At 38.9% G+C, this 25,085-nt stretch overlaps 1 protein-coding gene across 2 annotated transcripts in view; it reads left to right on the top strand.

Annotated features, from left to right (window-relative positions):
* Positions 1 to 14,111, top strand: part of CREB1 (cAMP responsive element binding protein 1) — a gene marked incomplete at both ends in the record, with an annotated part of 55,703 nt that extends 41,592 nt beyond the window's left edge. For both annotated transcript variants that reach the window (XM_080689073.1, XM_080689072.1), the window contains one exon: positions 13,967 to 14,111. In XM_080689073.1, the coding sequence (XP_080545199.1) occupies positions 13,967 to 14,111 (145 nt within the window). The remainder of the gene's footprint in view (positions 1 to 13,966) is intronic.
* Positions 14,112 to 25,085: the final 10,974 nt, after the last annotated feature.

Below are 25,085 nucleotides of genomic sequence, written 5' to 3'. Positions count from 1 at the left end.
CTTTTAGGAGAAAATCTGGGTCATAAAACCTCACAACACTGAAATTGGCAGTGATTTCTTGGATATGATTTCAATGGCACAGGCAACAGAAGAGTATACAAACTCCCTAAAAAAAAAAAAAAATATTGTATATCCAAAGACAATGTAAACAGAGTTAACAGTTACTAATGGAATGGGATAAAATATTTCCAAATGCTATATCTGAAGGTATATTAATATTCCAACTAGAAATCCTAAAAATTAACAACAATAAAGGCAAACAATACCATTTAGAGATAGGTAAAAGACTAACATAAGTAATGAATCTCCACAGATAACCAATCTTAGTTGACTGTTGGATGGAAACTCTTGTTTCTCTGGTTCTGGTGTGTGTTACCTATTTCTTCTTTGTAGTTAATCTCTTTGAGTATTTTCTCTAGTGCTGGTTTTTTTTTTTTTTTTTTTTTTTTGGTGGTACTGGGGTTCCTGGAAGCCCTTCTACCTCCGGGCTACACTCCCAGACCTCTTTTTACATTTTATATTTAGAAACAGGGTCTCCTAAGCCAGCGCGCGCGGCTGGCTTCGAACCTGCGCGATCCTCCTGTCTCTGCCTCCCAAGCGCGGGGATTACAAATGTGCGCCACCACGCCCGGCCTCTAGTGCTGGTTTTGAAGACAAAAATTCCTTCAGTTTCTGTTTGTCATGGAAGCTTCTTATTTCTCCATCTAATTTGATAGAAAGTTTTTCTGGGTAGGAAATTTTTGGCTGGAAGTTGTTTTCTTTCAGAGTTTGGAATATGTTACTCCAAGCCCTTATGGCTCTCATGACTTGGTTTGGGAAGTCTGGAGTGATTCTAATTGGCTTGCCTCTGAATGTCACTTGGCCCTTTGTTTTTGTTGCCTTTAAGATTTTCTGCTTGGCTTCCACATTGGTCATTTTGACAATTATGTGGTGTGGGTATCCTCTTCTCCGATCCTGTCTAAAGGGAGTTCTGTAAGTTTCCTGGACCTGTGTATCAACCTCTTGCTCTATGTTTGGAAAATTTTCTGCTATTACTTCCTTGAAGAGATTGTTGATCCCTTTGGTTTCACTTTCTTTTCCCTCCTCTATTCCAATTATTCTTAGGTTAGCTCTCTTAAAATGGGCCCATATTTCTTCAATGTCAGATTCCTGCTGTCGGATATTTTTTCCTAGATTAGAAACTATGCGTTCATTTTTGGAATGATCATCTTCTAAGAGCGAGATTCTGTTCTCCATGTGGTCTAATCGGTTGTTCATGCTTTGAATTGAGGCCTTTACTTCATTAATTGCATCCTTTATCTCTTTTTGGCTCTCTCTGAGTTCTTTTCGAAGCACCTCTATTATTTCTATAGTTATTTTCCTGATTTGATCTTCTAGAAATCTCTGATTTTGTGTTTTATCGGGTTCTGATGTTGTGGGGTTGTGGGCATTCATTGCTCCAGTATTCTTCCTCTTTCCCATGATTTCGGAAGTTTGTGCCTTCTCTGGGTTCTTCCCTTGGGTCACTATGACTTCACTTAAGGTGTGCTGGATCTTGAGTCAGTAGTATCTCAGACCCCACTACTCCTTTTCTGGGTTGTATCACAGAGTCTCTGACCCAGAGAGTCGATAGAGGCTGCTTTAGACTGTGGGGGGTGCCAGGTTGCACGTTCTCCTATGGTGTGATATCTCTGCCACCGCCCCTCCCCCACTGGGTCAAGTCCCAGGGAGTACAGTACTGGGATTTCTCCTCTGTGGCCCGCAATTTGACTCACTGTTCTCGAGTACGCAGATGTAGCTATACTGGATTCGGTGAATTCTCTGCTGCTGCCGCCGGTGGCAATATGGCGCCGCTGCCACGCCCTCGGCCGTGAGGCTGGCTTATTTCTTCTTGGTTTTGATTTCCACTCTGAATATCTGCGGCGTGTGCTGAGCTCAGCCACTGGGAGCTTTAGATTTTACCTGCGGCAAGAAATCCCGCCCGGCTGTTCCGCAGCGGCTCACCTCGGCTTGCTGTAGCCGTCCGGTGAAGTCGTCGCTGCCGCCAGCAGTATGGCGCTGCTGCCGCGTCCTCAGGCGTGAGGCCGGTTCTCTCCTCTGTGATTCTGAGCTCTGTTCTCAGTCCGCTTTCTCTCTGGAGCCTGGTGATTTTTTTGTTTCTCTGGTGATGGTGTTTTCTGGCTATGAAAGGCGCTGATTTTGTGGTAATGGAGATTGGTTGTTAGCGGGGCTCTTAAGCCCCGCTTTTCTCGGTCGCCATCTTCCCGGAAGTTATTTGTTTTTATTTTGCAGTACTGGGGATAGACCCCAGAGGCATTCTACCTTCAAGCTACACCCTCAGCCCTATTTTTTGTTCTTTTTTTTTTTTTTTTTTTTTTTTTGGTGGTACTGGGGTTCCTGGAAGCCCATCTATCTCCGGACTACACTCCCAGACCTATTTTATTTTTGGAAACAGGGTCTCCTAAGCCAGCATGGCTGGCTTCGAACCTGCGCGATCCTCCTGTCTCTGCCTCCCAAGCGCGGGGATTACAAGCGTGCGCCACCACGCCCGGCTTCTTTATTTTTGAAACAGAGTCTCACTGAGTTGCAGACGGCCTCAGTAAGTAGCTGAGGCTGTCCACAAACCACAATTCTCCTGTCTCAGCCTCACAAATGCTGAGATTACAGCGTGTGCCACCACACCTGGCTAGATCTGCTATTTTAATAGGAAAGTAACCATGCATGATACATAAAACAAATGAGCATGATTATGTTACTAGTAAATTATAGTTTTATTGTAGTAGTAAAAATTTATAGAAACAGGTAGCAGCTGGGCATGGTTACACGCTTGTAATCCCAGCATTTGGGAGGCTGAAACAGGAGGATCGTGGTTCATGGACAGCCTCACAGCCTCAGCTGTTTAGTGAGGCCCTTTGCAACTCAGTGAGACCCTGTTTAAAAATAAAGAATAAAAATTAGGTCTGGAGATAGAATGCCCCTGGGTTCCATCCCCAGTACCGCAAAAAAAAAAAAAAAAAAAAAAAAAAAACAGCAAGGCACAGTTTGGCCACCCCTGACATAAATGAATGACATAAGACCTCTTTTTTTTTTTCCTTTGAGTTAGTAGGGGTGAAACCACCCAGGGGCATTCTGCCTTTGAGCTATATATACACTCAATCCTTTTTTTTTTTTTTTATTTATTTTGAAATAAGGTCTCATTAAGTTGCTGAGACTGTCTGTCCCCAAACTGCAGTTCTTCTGTCTCAGCCTCCCAAGTACTGGGATTACAAACGCCCAGCTATATAAGACCTCTTCTAACCTAAGCATTTTAGTTTAAAAACTTTCATCCAAATATTGATTTAGCTGCATCTCACAAATTTTGATTTTTTTTTAATTTTCTTTGCATTCAGTTCAAAATATTTTTCTTTCAAACTTCCTTTTTGAAGTTATTCAGAAATGTTTAATATTTGTATAATTTCCAAATAGTTAGGACTTAAAAGAACATTCTTTTGTATTATTTCTGGTCTCTTAAATTAGCAAGTGTCATATACATGCCAAAAGATGTAGGTGGTTGTATCAAGTGTTCGATATCCTTTCTTATTTTCTTATTCTTTCTTCCCTGAGAAAAGAATGTTAACATTTTCAATTATATTTACAAATTATTTCATTTCTTCTTTTAGTTTTATAAGCTTTAGCCTCATGTAAAGTCTGTTAAGAACACACATGCTTAGAAATATTATGTCTTAGAGAATCAATCCCTTTATCATTATATAATATTCTTTCATATCCCTGATAATAATGTCTGCTTTCAATGCTATTTTTTAAAAAATTCCCAGGTTTCTTTTGGTTAGTACTATATCTTTCTCCATCCTGTTGCTTCTCACCTATCTGTGGTTTTATATTTGAAATGGTATTCCTGTAGATAGCATATAGTTAGGTTTTGTTTAAAGTAGGAGTAAACTATTTACCATGGGTCAAATCTATCAGAAGCTATTTTATTTGTATAGTTTCTAATATATGCAATAGAAACTATTTTAGGCCATCAGAACCCAAAATGTTTATTATCTGGTACTTTTGTGTGTGTGTGTGTGTATGTGTGTGTGTGTGTGTGTGTGTGTGGTGATGGTGGTGGTATTGGGATTCTGGAAGCCCTTCTACCTCCGGGCTACACTCCCAGACCTATTTTATATTTTTTTTATTTGGAAACAGGGTCTCTTAAGCCAGCAAGGCTGGCTCCGAACCAGCGCGATCCTCCTGTCTCCGCCTCCCAAGTGCGGGAATTACAAGCGTGCGCCACCACGCCCGGCTTATTATCTGGTACTTAATAGGAAAAAAATCCTACCTACCTCTGCTTTAGATGATTAGTTATCTTTTAGAGCAATAGGAAAAAATGGAAATTTTTTATTGTAATATGTTCAATTTTCAGGTCAGTCTTCATTTTCTCATGCCTATCAGCATTTTAGTCGAGTATATTATTTCTACTCAAAAACACTTCTCTTACATTTCTTAAACAGTAGATGTACTGGCAGTTAATTTCTTCCATTTTTGTTTGAGAAAGTCTTTATTTCATCATTGTATTTGAAAGATATTTTTGCGGGGGAGAGAGAGAGAGAGGGAGAGAGAGAGAGAGAGTGAGTGTGTGTGTGTGTGTGTGTGTGTGTGTGTGTGTGTGTGTGTGTGTGTGTGTGTGTGTGTGTGTTACTGGCGATTGAACCCAGGGGCATTCTACCTCTGAGCTACACCCTATTTTTGACTCTTGATTTCAGAACAGGGTTTCACTTATGTTGTGAAGATCTTAAGTATCTGAGGTTAGCCATGAACCTGTGATCGTCCTGTCTCAGCCTCCCAATACTTGGGATTACTAGTGTGGGGCACCATGCCTGCATATTGATAATTATTTTTCTGTCACTCAATTATCTTATGATCTGCATAAGTTCTAACAAAAAATCTGTATATACAGAATACTTCCCTTTTTGCTGACTGCCTTCAGGGTTTTCTCTGCCAGTGATTTTTAGCAATTCCAGTTTGATATGCTCTTCTCACCCGACCGTATTTATTATACTTAGTGTTCTTGCGTTATGATTAATTTTTTTTAAGATTCTCAGTTATACTTCCAAGTATTTTCTGCCCTATCCTCTCTTCAGATTCTGTTAAACATGTGTTTGAATGTTTGAGACAATTCCACAGCTCTTGGTTGTTCTGTTGTTTTTGCCCCTGTTATCCCCCCCTTTGGTTTTGTTTAGGTGATTTCTATTGTCCTTTCTTCAAGTTCAATTAGTCTTTCCTCAGCTATGTCAACTCTACTCATGATTAGGTTAAAAGCATTCATTATCTCCATTTCCTGTTGGCTTTACTGCTGAAATATTCATCTGGTTTTGCATGATATCTGCCTTTTCTATTAGAGGCTTTAGCATATTAGTCATCATTATCTAAAGTTTTCTATTAAATATTTCTAACATTTGTGTCATAATTGAGTCCAGTTCTCATGACTGCTATGCCTTCTGGAACTTGGAATTCTCTTGCCTGTTCGTGTGATTTGTACTATTTAAGACCAGGCATGTTTCATTGGACAATAGGTACTGAGGTAAGGTAAACAGTTTTTTTATTTTGTTTTTGTTTTTGGTGATACTGGGTATGGAACTTCATCTACCTCCAGGCTACACTCCCAGACCTATTTTTTTTATATATATTTTATTTGGAAAGAGGGTCTCTTAAGCCAGCGCGGCTGGCTTTGAACCTGTGCGATCCTCCAGTCTCCACCTCCCATGCCACGGGGATTACACGTGTGTGTCACCACGCCCAGCTAAGCGAACGGTTTTTATGCCTAGAATGGTTTTTATGCCTAGAAGTGGCACATGTTTCCTCTATAATGAAGGAGGGAGATTGCTGAGATCTGGGCAAGTTACTGGGCTGTACCATAAATTTCAAAAACTACCTTGTTTCTTTTTTTGGGGGGGGTGGTATTGGGGGTGGAACCCAGGGGCCTTCTACCTCCGGGCTACACTCTCAGACCTATTTTATATTTTATTTGGAAACAGGGTCTCTTAAGCAAGCTGAGGCTGGCTTCAAACCTGCATGATCCTACTGTCTCAGCCTCCCAAGCATGCTCCATCACGCCTGGCAAAAAAAACTACCTTGTTTCTAAGGTGGGGAGTAGTTTCCAGAAAAGTATCTATTTTTTTAATTTGTTTTGGTTTTGGTGGTACTATTTAATACTGATTTTCCTGTCATTACAGAGGGTCTATTTGCCAGCTCTTCTCTCCTTTACCTCTCCTGTTAGTATTCTGTTGTTACATGGAGCTATTTTTCCAAGGTGCAAGGGAATCTTAATCTGATTAAGACCCAGTCTTAAGCATGCAATGCATCTCTCTTGGTCTCATACCCTCGTTAAGAGTAGGGCTTCACACATTTCCCCCAGCTATAGCATTTTCTCCTTAGATTTTGGATCATTTTGTTGTAGAACCTTAGATCTCTAATTGGTTTAAAAACACATACAAATTTGAAGTTAATCTTTTTCCATGATAAAGGTAGGGGTAATATTCTTTTTATTTCTCTATATCCTATGGCAAAAGCCAGAATCAAGCAGGGCGTGGTGGTGCACGCTTGTAATCTTCGTGCTTGGGAGGCAGAGACAGGAGGATTGCACTGGTTCGAAGCCAGCCTTGCTGGCTTAAGAGACCCTGTTTACAAATAAAAATTTTTAAAAATTGGTGTCTGGGAGTGTAGCCCAAGGTAGAAGGGTTTCCAGGAACCCCAGTACAACTTATACAAATGAAAAGGCAAAAAGAAAAAGTAGATAGCATAGTAGAATTGAAAATGCTTAAAAAAAGGATTAAGTAAAATGAAGAATATTTTATAGACACAAGGAATTGCTTCTATAACTGTAGGAGGAAGTTGTTGAAACATAATGTAACAACATTTTTTTTTTTAAAGTCTGTAAAACAGCCAGACATGGTGGCAAAATGCCTGTAATCCTAGTACTTGGAAAGCTAAAACAAGAGGACCACAGGTCAAGGTTAGCCTCAGCAACTCTACTGAGGCTCCCTGCAACTTAGAGTAAGACCCTATTTCAAAATAAAATATAACTGGTGTTTTAACTCAGAGTTTTGCAAGTCATAAATCTCAAATGAGTTTCAGTGAGAGTGAAACCAAGATATAGAGAGGATTGTACTTCCTAAGGAAGCTCGCTCTAGGGGAGAATGTGACCTTTTCCAGCACCTAAAATTTTATTTCTTGCATTTCTTTTATATGTGGGTGGTACTGGGGATTAAACTCTGAGCTCACGTCTAGCCCGTGTGTGTGTGTGTGTGTGTGTGTGTGTGTGTGTGTGTGTGTGTGTGTGTGTGTGTGTTGAGATGTTACTTCAGATTGAACCCAGAGGCATTCTGCCTCAGGTATATCCTTAGTGGTCCCCCCTGTTTTTAAACAGGGTCTCACTACATTGCCAAGACCAGCCTTGAACTTTTGATCATCCTGCCTTAACCTTCTGAGTAGTTCAAGTTATACATGTGGGCCTCTGCTACAACCATTTCTTAACTTTCCTTGTTCATGACTCCTTCCATATTCAAAGCAAGTTTTTTTATTATGTAATAAAATTTTTTGATTGTGTAGTAAAATTTCCCTATAATTATTTGATTGTGTATAAAATTTCCCACCTGGAAAATTCAGGATAATCTTTTAATCTCAGAATTGTCTCTGAATTCAATCCCTAGTACCAGCAAACAAAAACAAATTGAAGTTTATTTGAATTTTGTGTTCTATTCTAAAATATAGCACTTATTTTAATATTAAAATACCTATACCTCATGAGTTAAAATTGATGTTTTAGTATTTCACACCATATTTACTCCCAGACATTGCATATACCTCAGTACAAAGCTTATCTATACTTTGGTTTGGATCAGGTTGATGAGTCCTTTTTTTAAACAGTTGAAGAAGCAGTCCTTGAATGGGAAGGAACTTGCTAGAGACTACACAACTAATTGATGCAAAAGCCAAGATCTGAACACAAATTTTCTGATCCCAGTTTAGAATTCTTGCTAGAATTTTTTTTTTTAAGCTGTGGCTAACTTGAGCATCATTTCACAAGACAGTTTTATCTGAAATATATTAAGCATTCCCCTTTTCGTCACTTCTTGGCCTTTTGGCTAAGATCAAGTGTGTAAGCATTTCTTTCCCCCCACCCCAAAAAAGTATTTATATGATGAAGTCAAGTTAGGGCGTGCTATGTAGAATTCCTCTGAAAGGTCTTCAATTTATATTAGTACATTAAAAAGATCCTAGAGGTCTGACATTAAAGAAGGAAGTTAATTTTCTTAGCCTAGTCTTTGGTTGTCTTTTGTTATGTTAACTTTTGAGGAACACATGTTTTAATACTATAGTATGTGATTGTGGTGGATCAAGTTTGGGTGTACTAACTACAGGATATTAGTTTGACTTCAGAAACTAGCATGTAGATTGAGCATGCATATGGGCAGTCCTACTTGTGGACCATAGATTCTCAGGTAATGGAGAGGGGCTATCAAGCTTCAGGTTTTGTGGGGTTTTTTGTTTGTTTGTTTGCGGGGGCTGCTTTGGCTGAAAGCAGACTTGTAAATGCTCATACATTCTACATGTTCTCTATATTAGAACTCGCCAAATACAGAACATCCAAATGGACCTCTGAATCATTCTCATTGGCCTTTTTATTTTTTTATTAATTTATTTTTTAAATTGGTGCATTGTAGTCATATATCAATCACATTGGAGTACAAGACTTGAGAGGATATACAAGCACACATCATCCAATTAGCCCTCCTCCAGCCCCCATCCCATTCCCTCCCCCTCCCTCCATTGCACACTTCTTTGGTGATTTACTTTGATAACATTTGTTTATGTACCTCCTGTGTTTTAAAGAGGCTCCGTCCTCCAGTATTACATACCCTCTGATTGGTCACATTAGTTGCTTCACTATAGGGCCCTTTCTATAGCTCAACCTCTTCCTGTTGCCCTTTTCCTCCTAGTTATTGCTGATTAAGAGAAGCGTCTGATTTATATTTTCTGCAATATTTCTCTGTGCATGCTGCGTTGCAAGTACCAATCCCACTCTTGATGGTCCCAGTAGTGGCCTGGCTACTCAGTGGACTGATCCAGACCTTGCTGGCTCAAGCAGCGGCCTTGCCTCATGGGAGGCCCCAGTTCTGGTCTCGCTGGCCCCTGCACCAGTCTAACCCCTAAGCTGGCTTTGGTCCCGGCCTTGGAGGCCGCAGGAGTGAACTTGCCTCACACCAGACTCCGATGCTGGCCATTGGCCCCTGCACCGGCCTAACCCCTTGGCAGGATTCCAATCCCGGCCTCGGAGGCCCCAGCACTGGCCTAATCCCTCGGCAGGTTCCGTTCCCGGCCTAGGAGGCCCCAGCACTGGCCATGTCTCATGGCAGGCTCCGATGCCGGCCTTGCTGGCCCCAGCACCGGTCTAGCCCTTCGGCAGGTTGTTATCCTGGCCTCAGAGGCCCCAGTACTGGCCTTGCCTCACGGCAGGCTCCGATGCCAGCCTCGCTGGCCCCAGCACCGTCCTAACCCCTCGGCAGGATCTTAACCTGGTCATTGGCCTTTTTAAATCACCATTTTCGCTGGGCGTGGTGGCGCACGCTTGTAATCCCCGTGTTTGGGAGGCGGAGACAGAAGGATCGTGCAGGTTCGAAGCCAGCCGCTTGCTCTGGCTTAAGAGACCCTGTTTCCAAATAAAAATATAAAAATAGGTCTGGGAGTGTAACCCGGAGGTAGAAGGGCTTCCAGGAACCCCAGTACCACCAAAAATAAAAAATTTAAAAAATAAAATCATCATTTTCCTCTAGGCCCCAACACACCTATGGACTTGCTTCGGCTTCTTCAAAAATACTGTATAGTGGAATTACAAGGCATTTTAACCCATATCCAAGGAGCTTTTCTCCAATGGTGAAATGACATAGTAAATTGTATATTGAACATGTATCTCTATCATGGAAAATATGATACTACATGCAGTTTGTCTTTTCCAAAAAAAAGAATCAGTTTATATTAGAGCAAATACTCCCCTTTTTTTGAACTTACAGGTTATATAGGGATAAAATTATTAATGAAAACTAGTACTAAAACTAATTAACACTACTGTTTGAGTTACCTAGAAATAATAATAGCTAACATTTTAGCAGGCAATATTTAAAATGCTTTACATATATTAACATATGTATTTCCCACAAGCCTTTTGAGATGGATAATATTCTCTTCTTTTTTTATAGTTAGGAATGGTTAAATAATTTGCCTCTGCCTCACGTAATTGGTAAGGGATAGAACTACTTATACCTTGTGCTTGAAATGATAGGTTGTAAATTGTTGGGGGTTTTGTGTTTTAAAGACTTCGAATCTTTTCTGCTTTCAACTCTTACTTTCATTGAATAATGAGTACCTTGTACTTGTCTTTTTCTTTTTTCCTTTTTTTTCTTTTTTTCTTTTTTTGCAGTATTGGGGATGGAGCCCAGGGGCATTCTACCTTTGAGTTGCACCCCCAGCCCTGTTTCTTATTCTTTATTTTGAAACAGGGTCTCACTGAATTGCAAAGGGCCTTACTAAGTGGTAGCTGAGACTGTCTGTGAACCACAATCCTCCTGTCTCAGCCTCCCAAATGCTGGGATTACAAGTGTGAACCATGGTTACTTGTCTCTTAAGACAGCATATAAAAAATAACATGTGGCCTTTGACCACATAGAGCTAAAAAAGAGTTTACTATTTTATAGTTAGAGCTTGCTAAAGAATTTTTATTATTTTTAGTCTGTGCTTTTTTTAATTATAATTTTTATTTTGGTAAGACAGACAACCTAGAACTTAACATGATGTTTTTTAAGTAGACACTTTGATAGTGTTAAGTATATTTACATCTTGATGTAACAGATCTCTAGAACTTTAATTGCAAAACTGAAGCTCTGTATGCTTTTAAAAAACAAAAACAAAAAACCTCTGAGGTTGCACATACCTGTAATCCCAGTACTTGGAAGGCTAAAACAGGGGGATTTCTAGGTTCAAGGATAGCCTTAATAACTTGGTGAGGCCCTCAGCAACTTAGTGATACCCTGTTTCAAAACAAAAAATAAGCGGGGCGTTGTGCCACATGCTTGTAATCCCATGCTTGGGAGGCAAAGTCAGGAGGATCGCCCAGGTTTGAAGCCAGCCTCGCTGGCTTAAGAAACCCTGTTTCCAAATAAAATATAAAAAATAGGTGTGGGTATAGCCCAAAGGTAGAAGGGTTTCATCCCAGTATCACCAAAAAAAATTTTTTTAAATAAATAAATAAAAATAAAAAATAGAGCTGTGGGTATAGCTCAAAAGTAGAATGCCTCTGGGTTCAATCCCCAATGCCACAAAAACAAAACAACAAAAACTCCCTATTTTCCCAGGCCATGACAGCCACAGTTCTATTTCTGTGAATTTGATTACTTGAAATAGCTCATATAAGTGGAATTATACACTTTGTTTCTTTGTGGCTCATTTTACTTAGCAGTGTCATCAAGATTTACCATATTATAACATGTAAGGATTTCCTTCCTTTTTGAGGCTTTTTAACACACACACACACACACACACACACACACACACACACACACACACACTGTTGTTATCCATCAATGGGCACTTGCTAGCTTTCAGCTTTTAATTCATGAACAACCTTGTAAACAATGTTGTGAGTGCAGGTGTGCACATCTGTCTTTGAGATCTTGCTTTCAGTCCTTTTAGATATGTAGTAAAATAGGGTATTGCTGGATCATAGGGTAAATTCTATTTGTAATTTTTAGAGGAACCTTCATCATAGCAGCCTTACCACCTAGTGATTACATGATTCAGAACAGCATTAGAGAAATATCTCTTCAAGATTTTTAATTTTAACAGTTGTATATGTATTCTGGAGTTTAAGCTTTTATAAGACATGATTTGTAAATATTTTCTTTCATTCCATAGGTTGCCCTTTCCTTGCTTATTGTCTCCTTAGATACAGAGTTTTTGAGTTTGATACAGTCCTATTTGCCTGTTTTTGTTGCTTATTTTTTTCAGTGACATAGCTAAGAAATCACTGCCAAATCCATTTTCAGGAAGCTCTTCTTGTAAGTTTCCTTCTAGAAGTTTTATTTCTTAAAATTTAGGTCTTTGTTCCACTTTAATTTTTGTAGCCAGGCATGGTGGCACATGCTTGTAATCATCGCCCCCCTCCCCACCCCCCGCTTGGGAGGTGGAGACAGGAGGATCGCACAGGTTCGAAGCCAGCCGCACTAGCTTAAGAGACCCTGTTCCCAAATAAAAAATAGGTCTGGGACCACAAAAAAATTTTCTTAATTAATTAATTTTTATATATGTTATAAGGTAGGGAATAACTTCATTCTTTTGCTTGCGATAGCCAGCTTTTCCTAGTGTGTGCGTGTGTGTGTGTGTGTGTGTGTGTGTGTGTGTGTGTACATGTGTTTACTGGAAATTGAAGAAAAGGGCATTCTACCTCTGAGCTACACCTCCAACCTGTTTTTTTGTTTTTTTTTTTTTAATAGAGTAGCTGGGCATGGTGGTGCACACTTATAATGCCCGCGCTTGGGAGGCTAAGACAGGAAGATCGCACAGGTTCAAAGCCAGCCTCAGCTACTGAGTGAGGTTCTCAGCAACTTAGTGAGACCCTGTTTCCAAATAAAATAGAAAATAGGTCTGGGAGGATAGCTCGGAGGTAGAAAGTCTCTGGGTTCCACCCCAGTAACACACACACACACACACACACACACACACACACACACACACACAAACAGGGTATCACTAAGTTAAGGCTGGCAGCAAACTTGATCCTACTGTTTCAGCCTCTCAAGTACTGGGATTACAAGTGTGTACCACCACACCCAGCTTTCCAACATCATTTATTGAAGAGACTCTTGTGTTAATAATGAATTTTTAAAACGCTCTAAAATGATGTTTGTAAGATTTTCTATTTAAGAAATGTTTTCACACTGAAATTTAGCTTTACTTTTTTTTAATTATTGAGATGGACAAAATTTCAAATCTTTGTAGATATGATGGAATATTTTAATAAGTAGTGAGAGATGAGACTTTTATGATGGTATTAAGAATTGAACCCAGAGGCATTCTATCTCTTAAGCTACACCCCAGCCCTATTTTATTTTATTCTTTATTTTGAAACAGGTTCTCACTAAGTTGCAGGTGTCCTCACTAAGTAACGTTTGCTGGCCAAGAACCTACAATTTTTTGTCTCAGCGTCCCAAGTACTGGGATTAAAAGAATGTGTGACTATCCCTGGCTTGAGATGGGACTTTAAAGTGATCATTTAACTCTTGTTTATGAAGTTTTCATGTGATATTAATCAAGTTTCATGTGGCATATTAAATTTTGAAACAAAGCTGGGCGTGGTAGCACATGCTTTTAATCACAGCATTTGGGAGGCTGAGACAGGAGGATCTCAATTTGCAGACAGCCTCAGCTACTTAGTGAGATCCTTTGCCACTCAGTGAGATCCTGTTTCAAACCAAAGAGTTTTTAAAAAGTGGGGGGCCTGAGGGTGTAGCTTGGAGGTACAATGCCCCTGGGTCTATCTTCAGTACTGAGGGGGAGGGTTGATACGAGACAATTTCAAAGTCATTTTGTATGTCTTTTCATATACCTCATACAAATTTCACAAACATTTTAATATTTGTTCCTTTGAGCTGTTTATATAAAAATACAAAGTATTCAGTAGGTGCAGTGGCTCAGGGCTCTAATCCCAGTAGTTGGGAGGCTGAGACAGGAGGATCACATATTTGAAGCCAGCCTTAGCAATTTAGTAAGACTCTCAGCAATTATTGAGGTCTGTTCAAAATAAAAGGCACTGGGGATATAACTCAGAGGTAGAACACCCCTGGGTCCAATTCCCGGTGCTAAAAAATAAAAACTAAAAAAAGGTACAAAGTACTCCAGTCTAATAAATGTGACATACTACTCATTTGTGTAATTTTTCTGTCCTTTTCCTTAGGGAAGCAGCACGAGAGTGTCGTAGAAAGAAGAAAGAATATGTGAAGTGTTTAGAAAACAGAGTGGCAGTGCTTGAAAACCAAAACAAGACACTGATTGAGGAGCTAAAAGCACTTAAGGACCTTTACTGCCACAAGTCAGATTAATTTGGGATTTAAATTTTCACCTGTTAAGGTGGAAAATGGACTGGATTGGCTACAACCAGAAAGACAAAATAAACATTTTATTTTCTAAACATTTCTTTTTTTCTATGCGCAAAACTGCCTGAAAGCAACTACAGAAATTCATTCATTTGTGCTTTTGCATTAAACTGTGAATGTTCCAACACCTGCCTCCACTTCTCCCTTCAAGAAACTTTCAGCCCCAGGATCATGAAGAAACTTCTGCTTTTCAACTCCCACCCTCTTCAAGAAGTAATAATTTGTTTACTTGTAAATTGATGGGGAAAATGAGGAAATGAAATCTTTTTTTTTAAAGTGATTTCAAGGTTTGTGCTGAGCTCCTTGATTGCCTTAGGGACAGAATTTCCCCAGCCTCTTGAGCTGAAGTAATGTGTGGGCCGCATGCATAAAGTAAGTAAGGTGCAATGAGGAAGTATTGATTGCCAAAATGACATTTTACATTTTCATTGCAAATTATGTAAAATTGCTTAAAGAAACACCCTCCAAAAGAGAATTTTAGTGTGGTGTTGAAGGAATTAGGAATGAAATCTGAGTGGTTTTTATGTATGTTCTTCAGTACTGGGAACTTGTCCTTAGTTCTTAAAAAGCATCTGTATTGACTACAGCTCTTCCACAGGACAGTTGTTGCTTCTTAATTCAGTTCTGTATGTGTTCAACTTTTTTGAATACATTAAAAGAAGTAACCAACTGAACTTTTAAGCGTAGTATTTCAGTTTTAAATTAAGTTGGAGTAAATAAAAGTACAAAGCTTTTTTTTTAAGCATGAGAAATATTTCAGTTTTAAATTAAGTTGAAGTAAATAAAAGTACAAAGTTTTTTTTTAAGTTAGTACTAAATTTTAGTAAAAAGGTGCTAACTAGAAAACCATCCCCTTGAGTTATATAATAGTTTTTAAATAAAAGATTTTGTCCTCACCTTCAAAAATACTTATATTGTCACTCATTTGCTCAAAAAGGTACTTCTAATTCACTACTTTTACCCGTTGCAGTTATACCACCAACAGAAAAAGCCTGCAAGATGTTAACCAAAACAAAGTGATTTTTTTTATCTTATAGAAAAGCGCTGATTTTAAATCTTTTCCATTATTCACATACTGTATCAGAGGATCTCTACCAAAATTTTACATGAAAAGTTTGAAAGTATGGTTCTTTAAAAAGTACAGTGTTAGATGTGTACAGGGAAAGTGTTTTCTTCAGACATAATTGAATGTCTACTGCAATATTTGGGTATCATTCTTGCAACCATTTTTTATTTCTTCTAAAAAGGTAGCTTTAGCTTTCCAATATGTTATAGGCTCTGTCATTAAGGAGCTATTTTAATTCCTGACTATGACAGTCTACATTTTATGTATCATACATTATTTCTAGTAATACTTTCAATTAGTAATTACTTAATTATATTCCCTAAACCTGATAAATCTAAGTTACCTTTTAAAGGAAAAATAGATTTTTAAAATTGGAGACTGACATAATGTTAGATAATTGTTCATTTGAGAAGGAAATTCCTTTTTAAAAAGTTACACTTGGAAAATGTTTCATATTTAATCATAGGGTGTTTAAGAAAGTTTAATTTGTTTAAAATGGTAAAATGTGCAGATACGAGTATTAGTTGTTGGGTCCATTTTTAAAGATTTTTAATATATGTAAGTGTTATATTTTTATTTGTAACAAACCATTGTCTTTTTTCAAGGATGAACAGAGTTTATGAAGGAGCATCATTCTAAGAGTTGAGTGATGTAGTCTTTATGTTTGGACAGTTCACCAGATTCTCAAGAAGGCTTTCAGACGACTGTAAAGCTTGATGTTTGTCCTGCTGAGCTAATGGGGAAAGTAATAGCATAAAAATTGTTTGCATACCAGCACAGATATATCATTTTCTAAACTTGGTTTAACAGAAACCAGACAAAAATCACAAATCTGTTCACAAACTGGAATTATTTTGTATTTAGTCAGAATGTCAAATCGAATATTTTGAATGTCATTAGCATTGTAAGTGAAAAATTTCCTGGTGTATAGTGATAATCTCTAAAGTTTACTTTTTTCCAAAAATTGAGGCTTTCTTCTTAATTAAGAAGTTGGTGGTCCTCTTGGTCCCTGATAAATCAAGGCAACTCATTCATAGGATTTGAGCAAATTCTAAGTTAAAAAGACCTGATCCTTTTACCTTGAGGATGATTGCACTAGTTTGAAGTCAGTTACTTAATAGTAAGTGAGAGATAACGTGTTGCTGAATCTGTTTTAGACCCTTGGAGAGACTTATTGAAGATTTCAGTTTATACAGATATAAATCAAGCATCTTTTGTGCAGGCTTTTTTAAAATATGAGAATTAGTAAAAAAAAAAAAAAAAAGTTTGTTTTTAAGCTTATAACTGAGAATCTTTATTAAGAAAATAACATAATAAAAAAAAAAATCCTGTAGCCAGGAACTTATATGGCCACATTACCAGTAATAAATGTTTTTCTCTTCATTTTGGCCAAAAGGGAATGAAAATACCATAGGAATATGTACATATGCTACTGATTTGCTTAGAAAATAGCAAGTTTGGTATTGCTCACTTTGCAAATATAAATATAGGGCCATGTGGCACTTTTATCTATAGGACAGATTAACTCTAATAAAAATGAAGTGGGGAGGGGTTTATTTTTGATATATTACTCTTATGAGTTTTCAAGCTTTGATAGTGTTTAACTGAAAAGTGGTTTTAGAAAGGGCTAGATCCAATATGTTGTTCACATTATTAAAAAAAAGTTGATACGCTATACAATTATAAGTTCATTCTTTTTCAAACTCAAGTACCATGTTGGCAACCATAACATTGTCATAGGTGCTCTGTTCATTTAGATATTGGGGGGTGAGGAAATGGCATTTGTATAATATATGTGTACATATATATATATATATACACACAGTATATAATCTAAAGCTCTGAGAGCTCTTAAGTCAGGAATGCTGAGTATTCTAGTATATTGAGGTCAGATGAAACTTTACATTGTTGTGTGCTCTATTGCATCCTTCTGATGGCTTCTTAAGACTGCATTATTCCAGCACTCTGATTAATCTTCCAGTTTCATTTCAAGTATTCTATTTTTTATTAGTTTTCTTTGGCTTGATACTTTTAAATCTGTTACTAGTCACTTGAAATCTTCCCCCAAAGTATTTGGCTTTTCTGCTTTGTTTCTGGCAGCTATAACAGTGGTAAGAACATTTTTGAAGATAGCTTTTAAAAGGAACCACTGATTGTTCAAAAATCTTCCTGGGGGAGGAATTTTGCTGTTTTATTTGAGCAGGGATTTTGTCTGAAAGCATGTTTTGACAGTAGGTCAGTGGCCATGCTAATATCTGAGAGCATGATACCAGTCAGGCGACTGTCCGATGTGAAGTCATCTGGCTGTATTGTCCCTCAGGACTGATCCCTGCTGTCGACTGCACCATCAGGTGACGTGGGAACATACAAAGGCCTAGGAATAAACAGGTTGTGTAGACAGGATGCTTTTACTTACTTGAAGTGACTTTAGTCTAGATTTCTTCTTTTTGTGTTTAATACATTTTTAATTCTGTGATCAACTATACCATCTATTAACATAGTCTCTGTTTATCAAAAGCTGCCTCATTTTGCAGGATTAAAATAGGACCCATATTGGAAACAGGCTACATACTGAACTTTTCAGTTACTTCCAAGAGGCATTATTTTGTTGCCTTTGTAACCCTGATAACTGTTAGGATATTATTTCCCATTGACCGAATACAAAAGTTGTATATTTATTTGGATTATATTTACATTAATACTTTGTAAATGTTTGGTGTAACTTGCACTTTTTAAAAATTACCCAGTTTGGGTATTAGTGACTTAAGAAATGTTTTCCATCAGTTAATTTGCAACTGATATTTTGGTCTTTTTTCTCTCTTCAAATTATGTTTCTTTTTAATGGAAGCTTTTCATTAGTTAAAATATTTTAGCATCTAAAAGCCAGCCTTAAAAATGCTATAAATCAAAATATCCGCAAATTAGATTTGACTAGCCCAGTTAATTAAGAGATGGGCTTAAACCTTATTTTAAGCCTTTTCATAATGGATAAAAATTGAAGGGAAAAATCACTCAAATGAATAATATTTTGAATTTTAAATGAGACTTTTATCTTTACCCCAACATTAATACTTCCTAGAGTATACCAAAATAATTATTTTTTTCAGAATGTTAAAATAAATTAACTATTGTCAGTATTGGAGGCCATATGTAATAATTTTTGCTAAATTATTTTCATTTTAAATTGGCTTCGTTAGCCGGGTGTGGTGGTGCACACTTGTAATCCCAGCATTTGGGAGGCTGAGACAGGAGGATCACATTTTCTCGGCCAGCCTCAGCTACTTAGTGAGGCCCTTTGCAACTTAGTGAGACCCTGTTTCAAAATAAAGAATAAAAAATAGGGCTGGGGGTGTAGCTCTGAGGTAGAATGCCTCTGGGTTCACCCCAGTACCCCCTAAAATATTAAAATAAATTGGCTTGGGGCCGGGATGTAGCTCAATGGCAAAGCGCCTGCTTTGCAGATGTGGTGCTCTGGGTTCGATCCCTGGTTCCAAAACAAACAAACAAACAAAACACCCTTTAAAAAAATAAGCTAAAATAAATTGCCTTTGTTCACATTAAAGAAATGCTACCTAAATTTGGTGGATTTCGAATGAGGAAGAAAGTGTGCTTTCGTAAGCCTGTAGGTGAAAATCATGAGACAAAATTGTTCACTGGGTTGCACAAGCACAACTGGAACTTGTGTTGGGTGGCTTACACACATCTTTAACACTTTTCATGTTAATAATGTTGACTTTTTTAAGTTGACTACACAGCCACTGTGCTAGGAACTGGTTTCCTTGACTTTCTCGAATCAATGGCCAGGAGAGGCAGTAATCCTCGAGGGGTTGAACATATCATCAAGCTGTGAGTCAGGATGGAAGAATTTCAAACAAATCAAACAGGGTGCTGCAGTTCCATCTGTCTCACCTGCTTACTATGATACGTTCTTACTGATGAGCGAATGTAGCTTAAGCCTTTGTATGGGTCCTGGGAGGGGGGGCAGACAGACTTTAAGAGGGACCAGATAACATTTAAATGGAGGAATTATATTTCAGGTGTTTTAGCTTGAAATTTATTTTGTAAAAAAAGAAAAATTTAAAAAAATAAATAGAACAAAGCCTGGGAAGCAAGTTGATATTATAAACAGGCAGAGTTGTTTAGCACAGAGAGAAAATATTGACCTGTCTGCATTCTGGTACTGTGGGTTCAGGTCCCAGCTGGGTAAAACAATACATTTTAAATTATTTTCACTAGCAAGTGAAAAGAAAACGAACAATCTCCAGAAATGTCTTTGAAAAGGATTAAAGAATAGGAAATCCACATTTTACCTTTTTAAACTTGCCTGTAGTAGTATGACATTTCTAAGCTATCCACGGAGCATCTCAGATGTGAGAGTGAATGTGGCGTAGTTGAAACTTCCTTCCGTAGGGACAGATGAGAATCCCTGCAGAGCTCGTGTTAGTTGGCCACGTGAAACGATCTAGCATTGTGTTTCGGAGGCTTTACTTTCTTATGTTTTAAAAATTGAAATGGTAAATGCTTTATAGGCGTATTTTTATCCAGGTGCCACTCCGATGTGTATGTAATAAAATTATTTATATTAAAAGTGGGAAATAATTTGTCAGCATTTTTTTGTGAGTATAGATTTATTAGGGGTGGCAACAAAGAGTGCTAGTTAGCAGTTTTCCACGTAAAGAAGTCCTTGACTCATCTGTACACGCCAGTTGTAATCCTCCCCTCCGCACCCCAGCAAAAGGAATTATTTCTAACTCAGATGTGTCACTTGAAACTTTTTAGAAACAATAACCAGGGAAGTTCCTAGAAAGGTGTTTGACTTTTTGGTTTTATCCTAGAGACTTGGGTGAAGATTACCTCCCCAAAACTATCAGCGCAAAACAGGGTATCAATTTTTAACTCTGATGTTTCTATTGGAGTTGAATGCTAAATAAAAAAAATTAATGAGGGAAATACATTTCTAATAAAATTCCCTACATTCTAAAAGCATCCCTGTTTTACTTTTTTTAACCTAAATTTTTTGTGCTTTATGTGTAAAGAAAAAACTGTACTGAGTTTGATGCATTTTATTAACACTATGTAAATACTAGCTGCTTGTGTTCAGAAGAATAGTAATTGCTTTGTATATTAAAGTGAGCTTGTGAATTTGTGAGATATTGTCATAAAGTGCTTTTTCTTACTGTATCTTTGTGGTATCAACTGTCATAATGCCCTTTTTACACAAACATTTATGTGCAGACACATAAACATGCTTTTAAAAACTCTTTCAGTCTCTTCTTTGGGGGATGGGATATCTATATTTTATTACTTGTTGTTGGGCGTGGTGGCGCATGCTTGTAATCCTAGCATTTGGAAGGCGGAGACCATAGGATCACGTTCCTGGGACAGCCTCAGCTACTTAATGAGGCTCCTTGCAACTCAGTGAGACCCTGTTTCAAAAAATAAAGAATAAAAAATTAGGGCTGGGGGTGTCACTCAGAGGTAGGATTCCCCTGGGTTTCATCCCCAATACTGCAAAAAAAATTATATATATGCAAAAGTGTGTGTATATATATATATATATACACATATATATACATATATATATTTACTTGCTAGTAGTACTAGAGCCATATTTCCTTGGATATAGGTTTATTTTGTTAAGCAAAATTACATTAGAAATAGGTGTGGTGCACACCTATAATCCCAGTACTTGGGAAGCTAAGACAGATTGAAAGTTTGAGACCAGTCTCAGCAATGTAGGGAGACCCTTAGCAACCTAGTGAGCCCCGGTACCACATATATATGTACATATATACATACATAAGTATGTGTATGTACATATATGTATATGAATGAAAGAAAACAAAAAATTACATTAGAATAATACCACAAGCTTTTGTTGCATAGCAACTGAAAATTGTAATTCAAGTAAGGATTCAATTTTACTGCAAAAGACTTTCCAGTAAGATCTGCAAGTTGGGCATGGTGGCATATGCCTATAATCCCTGCAACTCTTAGAATACAGAGGCAGGAGGATCTAAAGTTAAACATCAGTCTGGGCAATTTAGCAAGACTGAATCAAAATGAAAAGGTCTGGGGATATAACTCAGTGTTAGAGTGCCCTGGATTCAATCCCCAGTACCAACAAAAAATAAAAAATAACCCCCTATCTTTAATATCATGCATATTTGTGCTGAAAGAACAGTGAAAATGGATAACTTCTTAGGTTGTCTTGGGATTATAAAATTCCATGAGCACATAAAATGGAAGGGAAAGATGATGTAGTTAATTTTTGCTTGAGGGATAAAAAAAATTCCCATACTATAGCATGTCTAGAATTTCTATGTACACAGTTACATTTATTCCCAAGTACTGTGTTGTTGTTTTTTTTTCTTCTAGTTGCTGAGATATGTTTATTAAGCCTGGCACAGCTGTCCTGTTACTGAAATTCTTGTCTCTGCAATAATTGGCCACATAACTTACTGTGTAGATAGGCACTTTTGAACATGAAAGGATGATGTTACTTTCATGGGGACCACAGGGATAAGCCAGGATTGTGCTGAGCTTTTCAGAACCTGTGGTCATTTTATTTGTAAGCCACGTTCAGGGGCCTGGACCTCCAGTAAATGGGAGTTCGTGTCTTCTCTTCAAATCTTTGCCGTCGCTTGACAAATACCCACTGAGGACACCCTTCTGGGCACTGGAGTCACAGGAAAGTGCTGTTCCTCAAGAAGCTCTAAGGAACGCCCAACGATAAAATGCTACTTTTACACAGTGATAGCCCTTTTCTCGCCACTCAGTTGTCTCATCTGTCACTTCCACTCATTGCAAACTACAGATCCAAGCAGAACTCGCCATCTCTCCAAATGCTCCTTCAGTGGCTTTTTCCATCTAAATGGTGCTGCTGCTGAATAGCCTGCAGCAGATCCAGGAGCACATCCTAGTCTTCCTCGCTGTGCTCTGTGCCCACGTCTTCCTACACTCCAGCGAGGGCCCAACCTTTAATGAAAGGGGAGGGTAATTTCCAGGAGTTTGAATGCTATTTTATTTATTTTTAATGAAAGTATAGTTCACATAAAATTAATCATTTTAAAGTGAACAATTCCGTGGTAATATTTACTGTATTCACAATGTTGTGTATGCACCCTTCTGTTTAGTTCCCAGGCATTTTCGTCACACAAATGTGTGTGACTTTTGTGTCTGGCTTCCTTAAACATGTTTTCTCATCCACATCATGTCATTCTTTTTGTAGCTGAGTAATTTTCAATCGTATGTATGCACTGTATGTTTGTTTACCCATTCATTCCACTAATAGGTTATTTCCACCATTTGGCTACTGTAAATAGTAGTGCTGTTACGAACATTTTTGTACAAGTATTTGTCTTAGTTCCTGATTTCAATTCTTGTTTGACTTTCTGAGGTACTACCAAGCTTTCCCTCAGCAGCTGCACATCTTATATTTCAGCATTGACACACAAGGATTGATTTGTCTACATCCTTACCAACACTTATTTTGCCATTTTTAAAATTATAGCCACCCTCAGGGGTGTGAAGTGGACTTACTGTGCTTTTTGACTTGCATGTCCCTAATGATTAAGAGTGGCATGCAGCATGTGTTGTTGGCTTGGATTTGGAAGGTGCCCCAAAACTGCAGGTTTTGGGCCATGCAAGGGAGGTGCGGAGGGTCCCTGAAGGCTACCCTGCCTCCATGACGTTTCTTCCTTGGAGCTGGCTGGCCATGCACTGACTTCTGAATCTGTGAGCCCCCCATAAACCTTTCCTCCTCTAAGCTGTCCCTGACAGGTGTTTTGGTCACAGCAGGAAAGTGGCCTAACAGCATGTTTTGGTTGGTTGATTGGTTGATTATTTGCATATCTTTGGAGAAATGTCTAAGTCTTTTGCTTGCTTAATTGGGTTGCTGTTGATTTATACGAATTCCTTAGCCGGATGTGGTGGTGCACACTTGTAATCCCAGTACTTGGGAGGCTGACATAGGAGGATTGCAGGTTCTCGGCCAGCCTTAGCTATTAGGACCTTTGCAACTTAGTGAGACCCTGTTTCAAAATAAAGAATAAAAAATAGGGCTGGAGCTCAGAGGTAGAATGCCCTGGGTTCCAACCCCAGTAACACACACACACACACACACACACACACACACACACACACACACGAATTCCTTATATATCTTGGATCCTAGACCCTTTCTCCCATTCTGTTTCTCTCACCAAATCACTACACAGGACAGCAGAGGGTGAGAAGGGGCTGCGGGAGGAAAAGCCAGGAAACTGAGATCAGCAGAGAGCCAAGCATCACATAACGGGATGCTGACACTGCGATGACCAGCATCGTCTTCTCAGAGCACACTCAAGGATGTGTCAAGATGGCTGGGCTTTCACTGTAAGTCTACACACAGCACCTTCAATTGAAGCTTTCAATTAAAGTTCTTAAAACTTAGGAAGTAGAGCTTGGATAGTTATGATATTACAAAAGTCCTGAACACTCATTAGGAAACCCAGAGGATGAAAGGAAAAAGAAGCAAAAGAAAAAGCCAGGTCACAAAGAAGGCCTGAGGTCCCTGCTGGCCCAGGGAGATTCCTGTAGTGTCTAACATGGCAGTGAAAGCATCCTGCTTTCAAAAGGCAGAGCGATTCAGGGGAGGGTGGTCGGGGCTAGCAGAGACAAAGGCTCTCCCCTCTCCCAATTCAGTTTTGGGTAGGGCTTTTAATTTAACCCTAAGACATCTCTCATATTAGAGAATAATTCAGCCCTCAACAGCATCTCAAATCTGCTATGGCTTTGCAGCATAGCAGCAAGAATGTTCAATATATAGTAGATGAAAATTTCATCCAGTGCCGGGCGTGGTGGCGCACGCTTGTAATCCCAGAGCTTGGGAGGCAGGGACAGGAGGATTGTGCTGGTTCGAAGCCAGCCATGCTGGCTTAAGAGACCCTGTTTCAAAAAAAAAAAAAAAAAAAAAAAAAAAGCATAAAATAGGTCCGGGAGTGTAGCCCGGAGGTAGAAGGGCTTCCAGGAGCCCCAGTACCACACACACACACACAAAAATTTTTTCATCCAAAAAAATATATATATATATTCTTGCAAACCCCACCCCAACACCAATTCCTGTTCTAAAGTTAACCCATCACTGTGCTGTTAACACTTGACAATATACTTAATGGGCTACCTATATCCAAAAGATTGAAACCAAATCTTCACCCCAAAACAAAAACAAAATGATTAATTTGAGGTTTATGGCATATAGTTTAGGAAAATACACATCCAAGAATGGGAAGAGGAAATGGGAGTGTCGGAAGCAAAGCAGAGTGCCGGACACACAGTCCCGTACATGTTTATACAAAGAGTGTCACGGGAAGTCAGAGAAAGCGCCGAATGGATTCTTGTGCACGCGTCTGGAGGCACCAGATCCCTCCATGGCAGATCCAAGAACAGGGGGCTGAGAGAGGAGCCACTCTTGTCATTCCAGTTCTAGAAGCTCCACGTCAAAGACGAGAGTGGCCTATGGTGGGTGATGCCTGGGTGGCCAGTGGCGCGGGAGGCGTAGTCTGAGGAGATGGTCAGCTTGGCTCTCTGGCCCACACTCATCTGGGCCACCCCTTCTTCCCAGCCTCGCATCACCTCCTGTTTGCCTAGCATACATTTAAAGGGCTCGTTTCTGTCCCGAGAGGAATCAAATGTCTCCATCTCCGAGCATCCCCGTGTAGTGCACCACGCAGGTCTGGCCACGCCTCGGGAAGGTGCACCATCTCCACCTGCACTCCCATGGCCGCTGACCTGGCCGCGACTCCGCGGCTCTGCCTCTCCCTCCGCCCCCGGCACGCCCCACCCAGGTACAAAGATTTGTAAAAAGATAAACC

This window comes from Muscardinus avellanarius (genome assembly GCF_963383645.1).
Source record: "Muscardinus avellanarius genome assembly, chromosome: 2".
Taxonomy (NCBI): domain Eukaryota; kingdom Metazoa; phylum Chordata; class Mammalia; order Rodentia; family Gliridae; genus Muscardinus; species Muscardinus avellanarius.
This window is presented reverse-complemented; position numbering and strand designations above follow the sequence as displayed.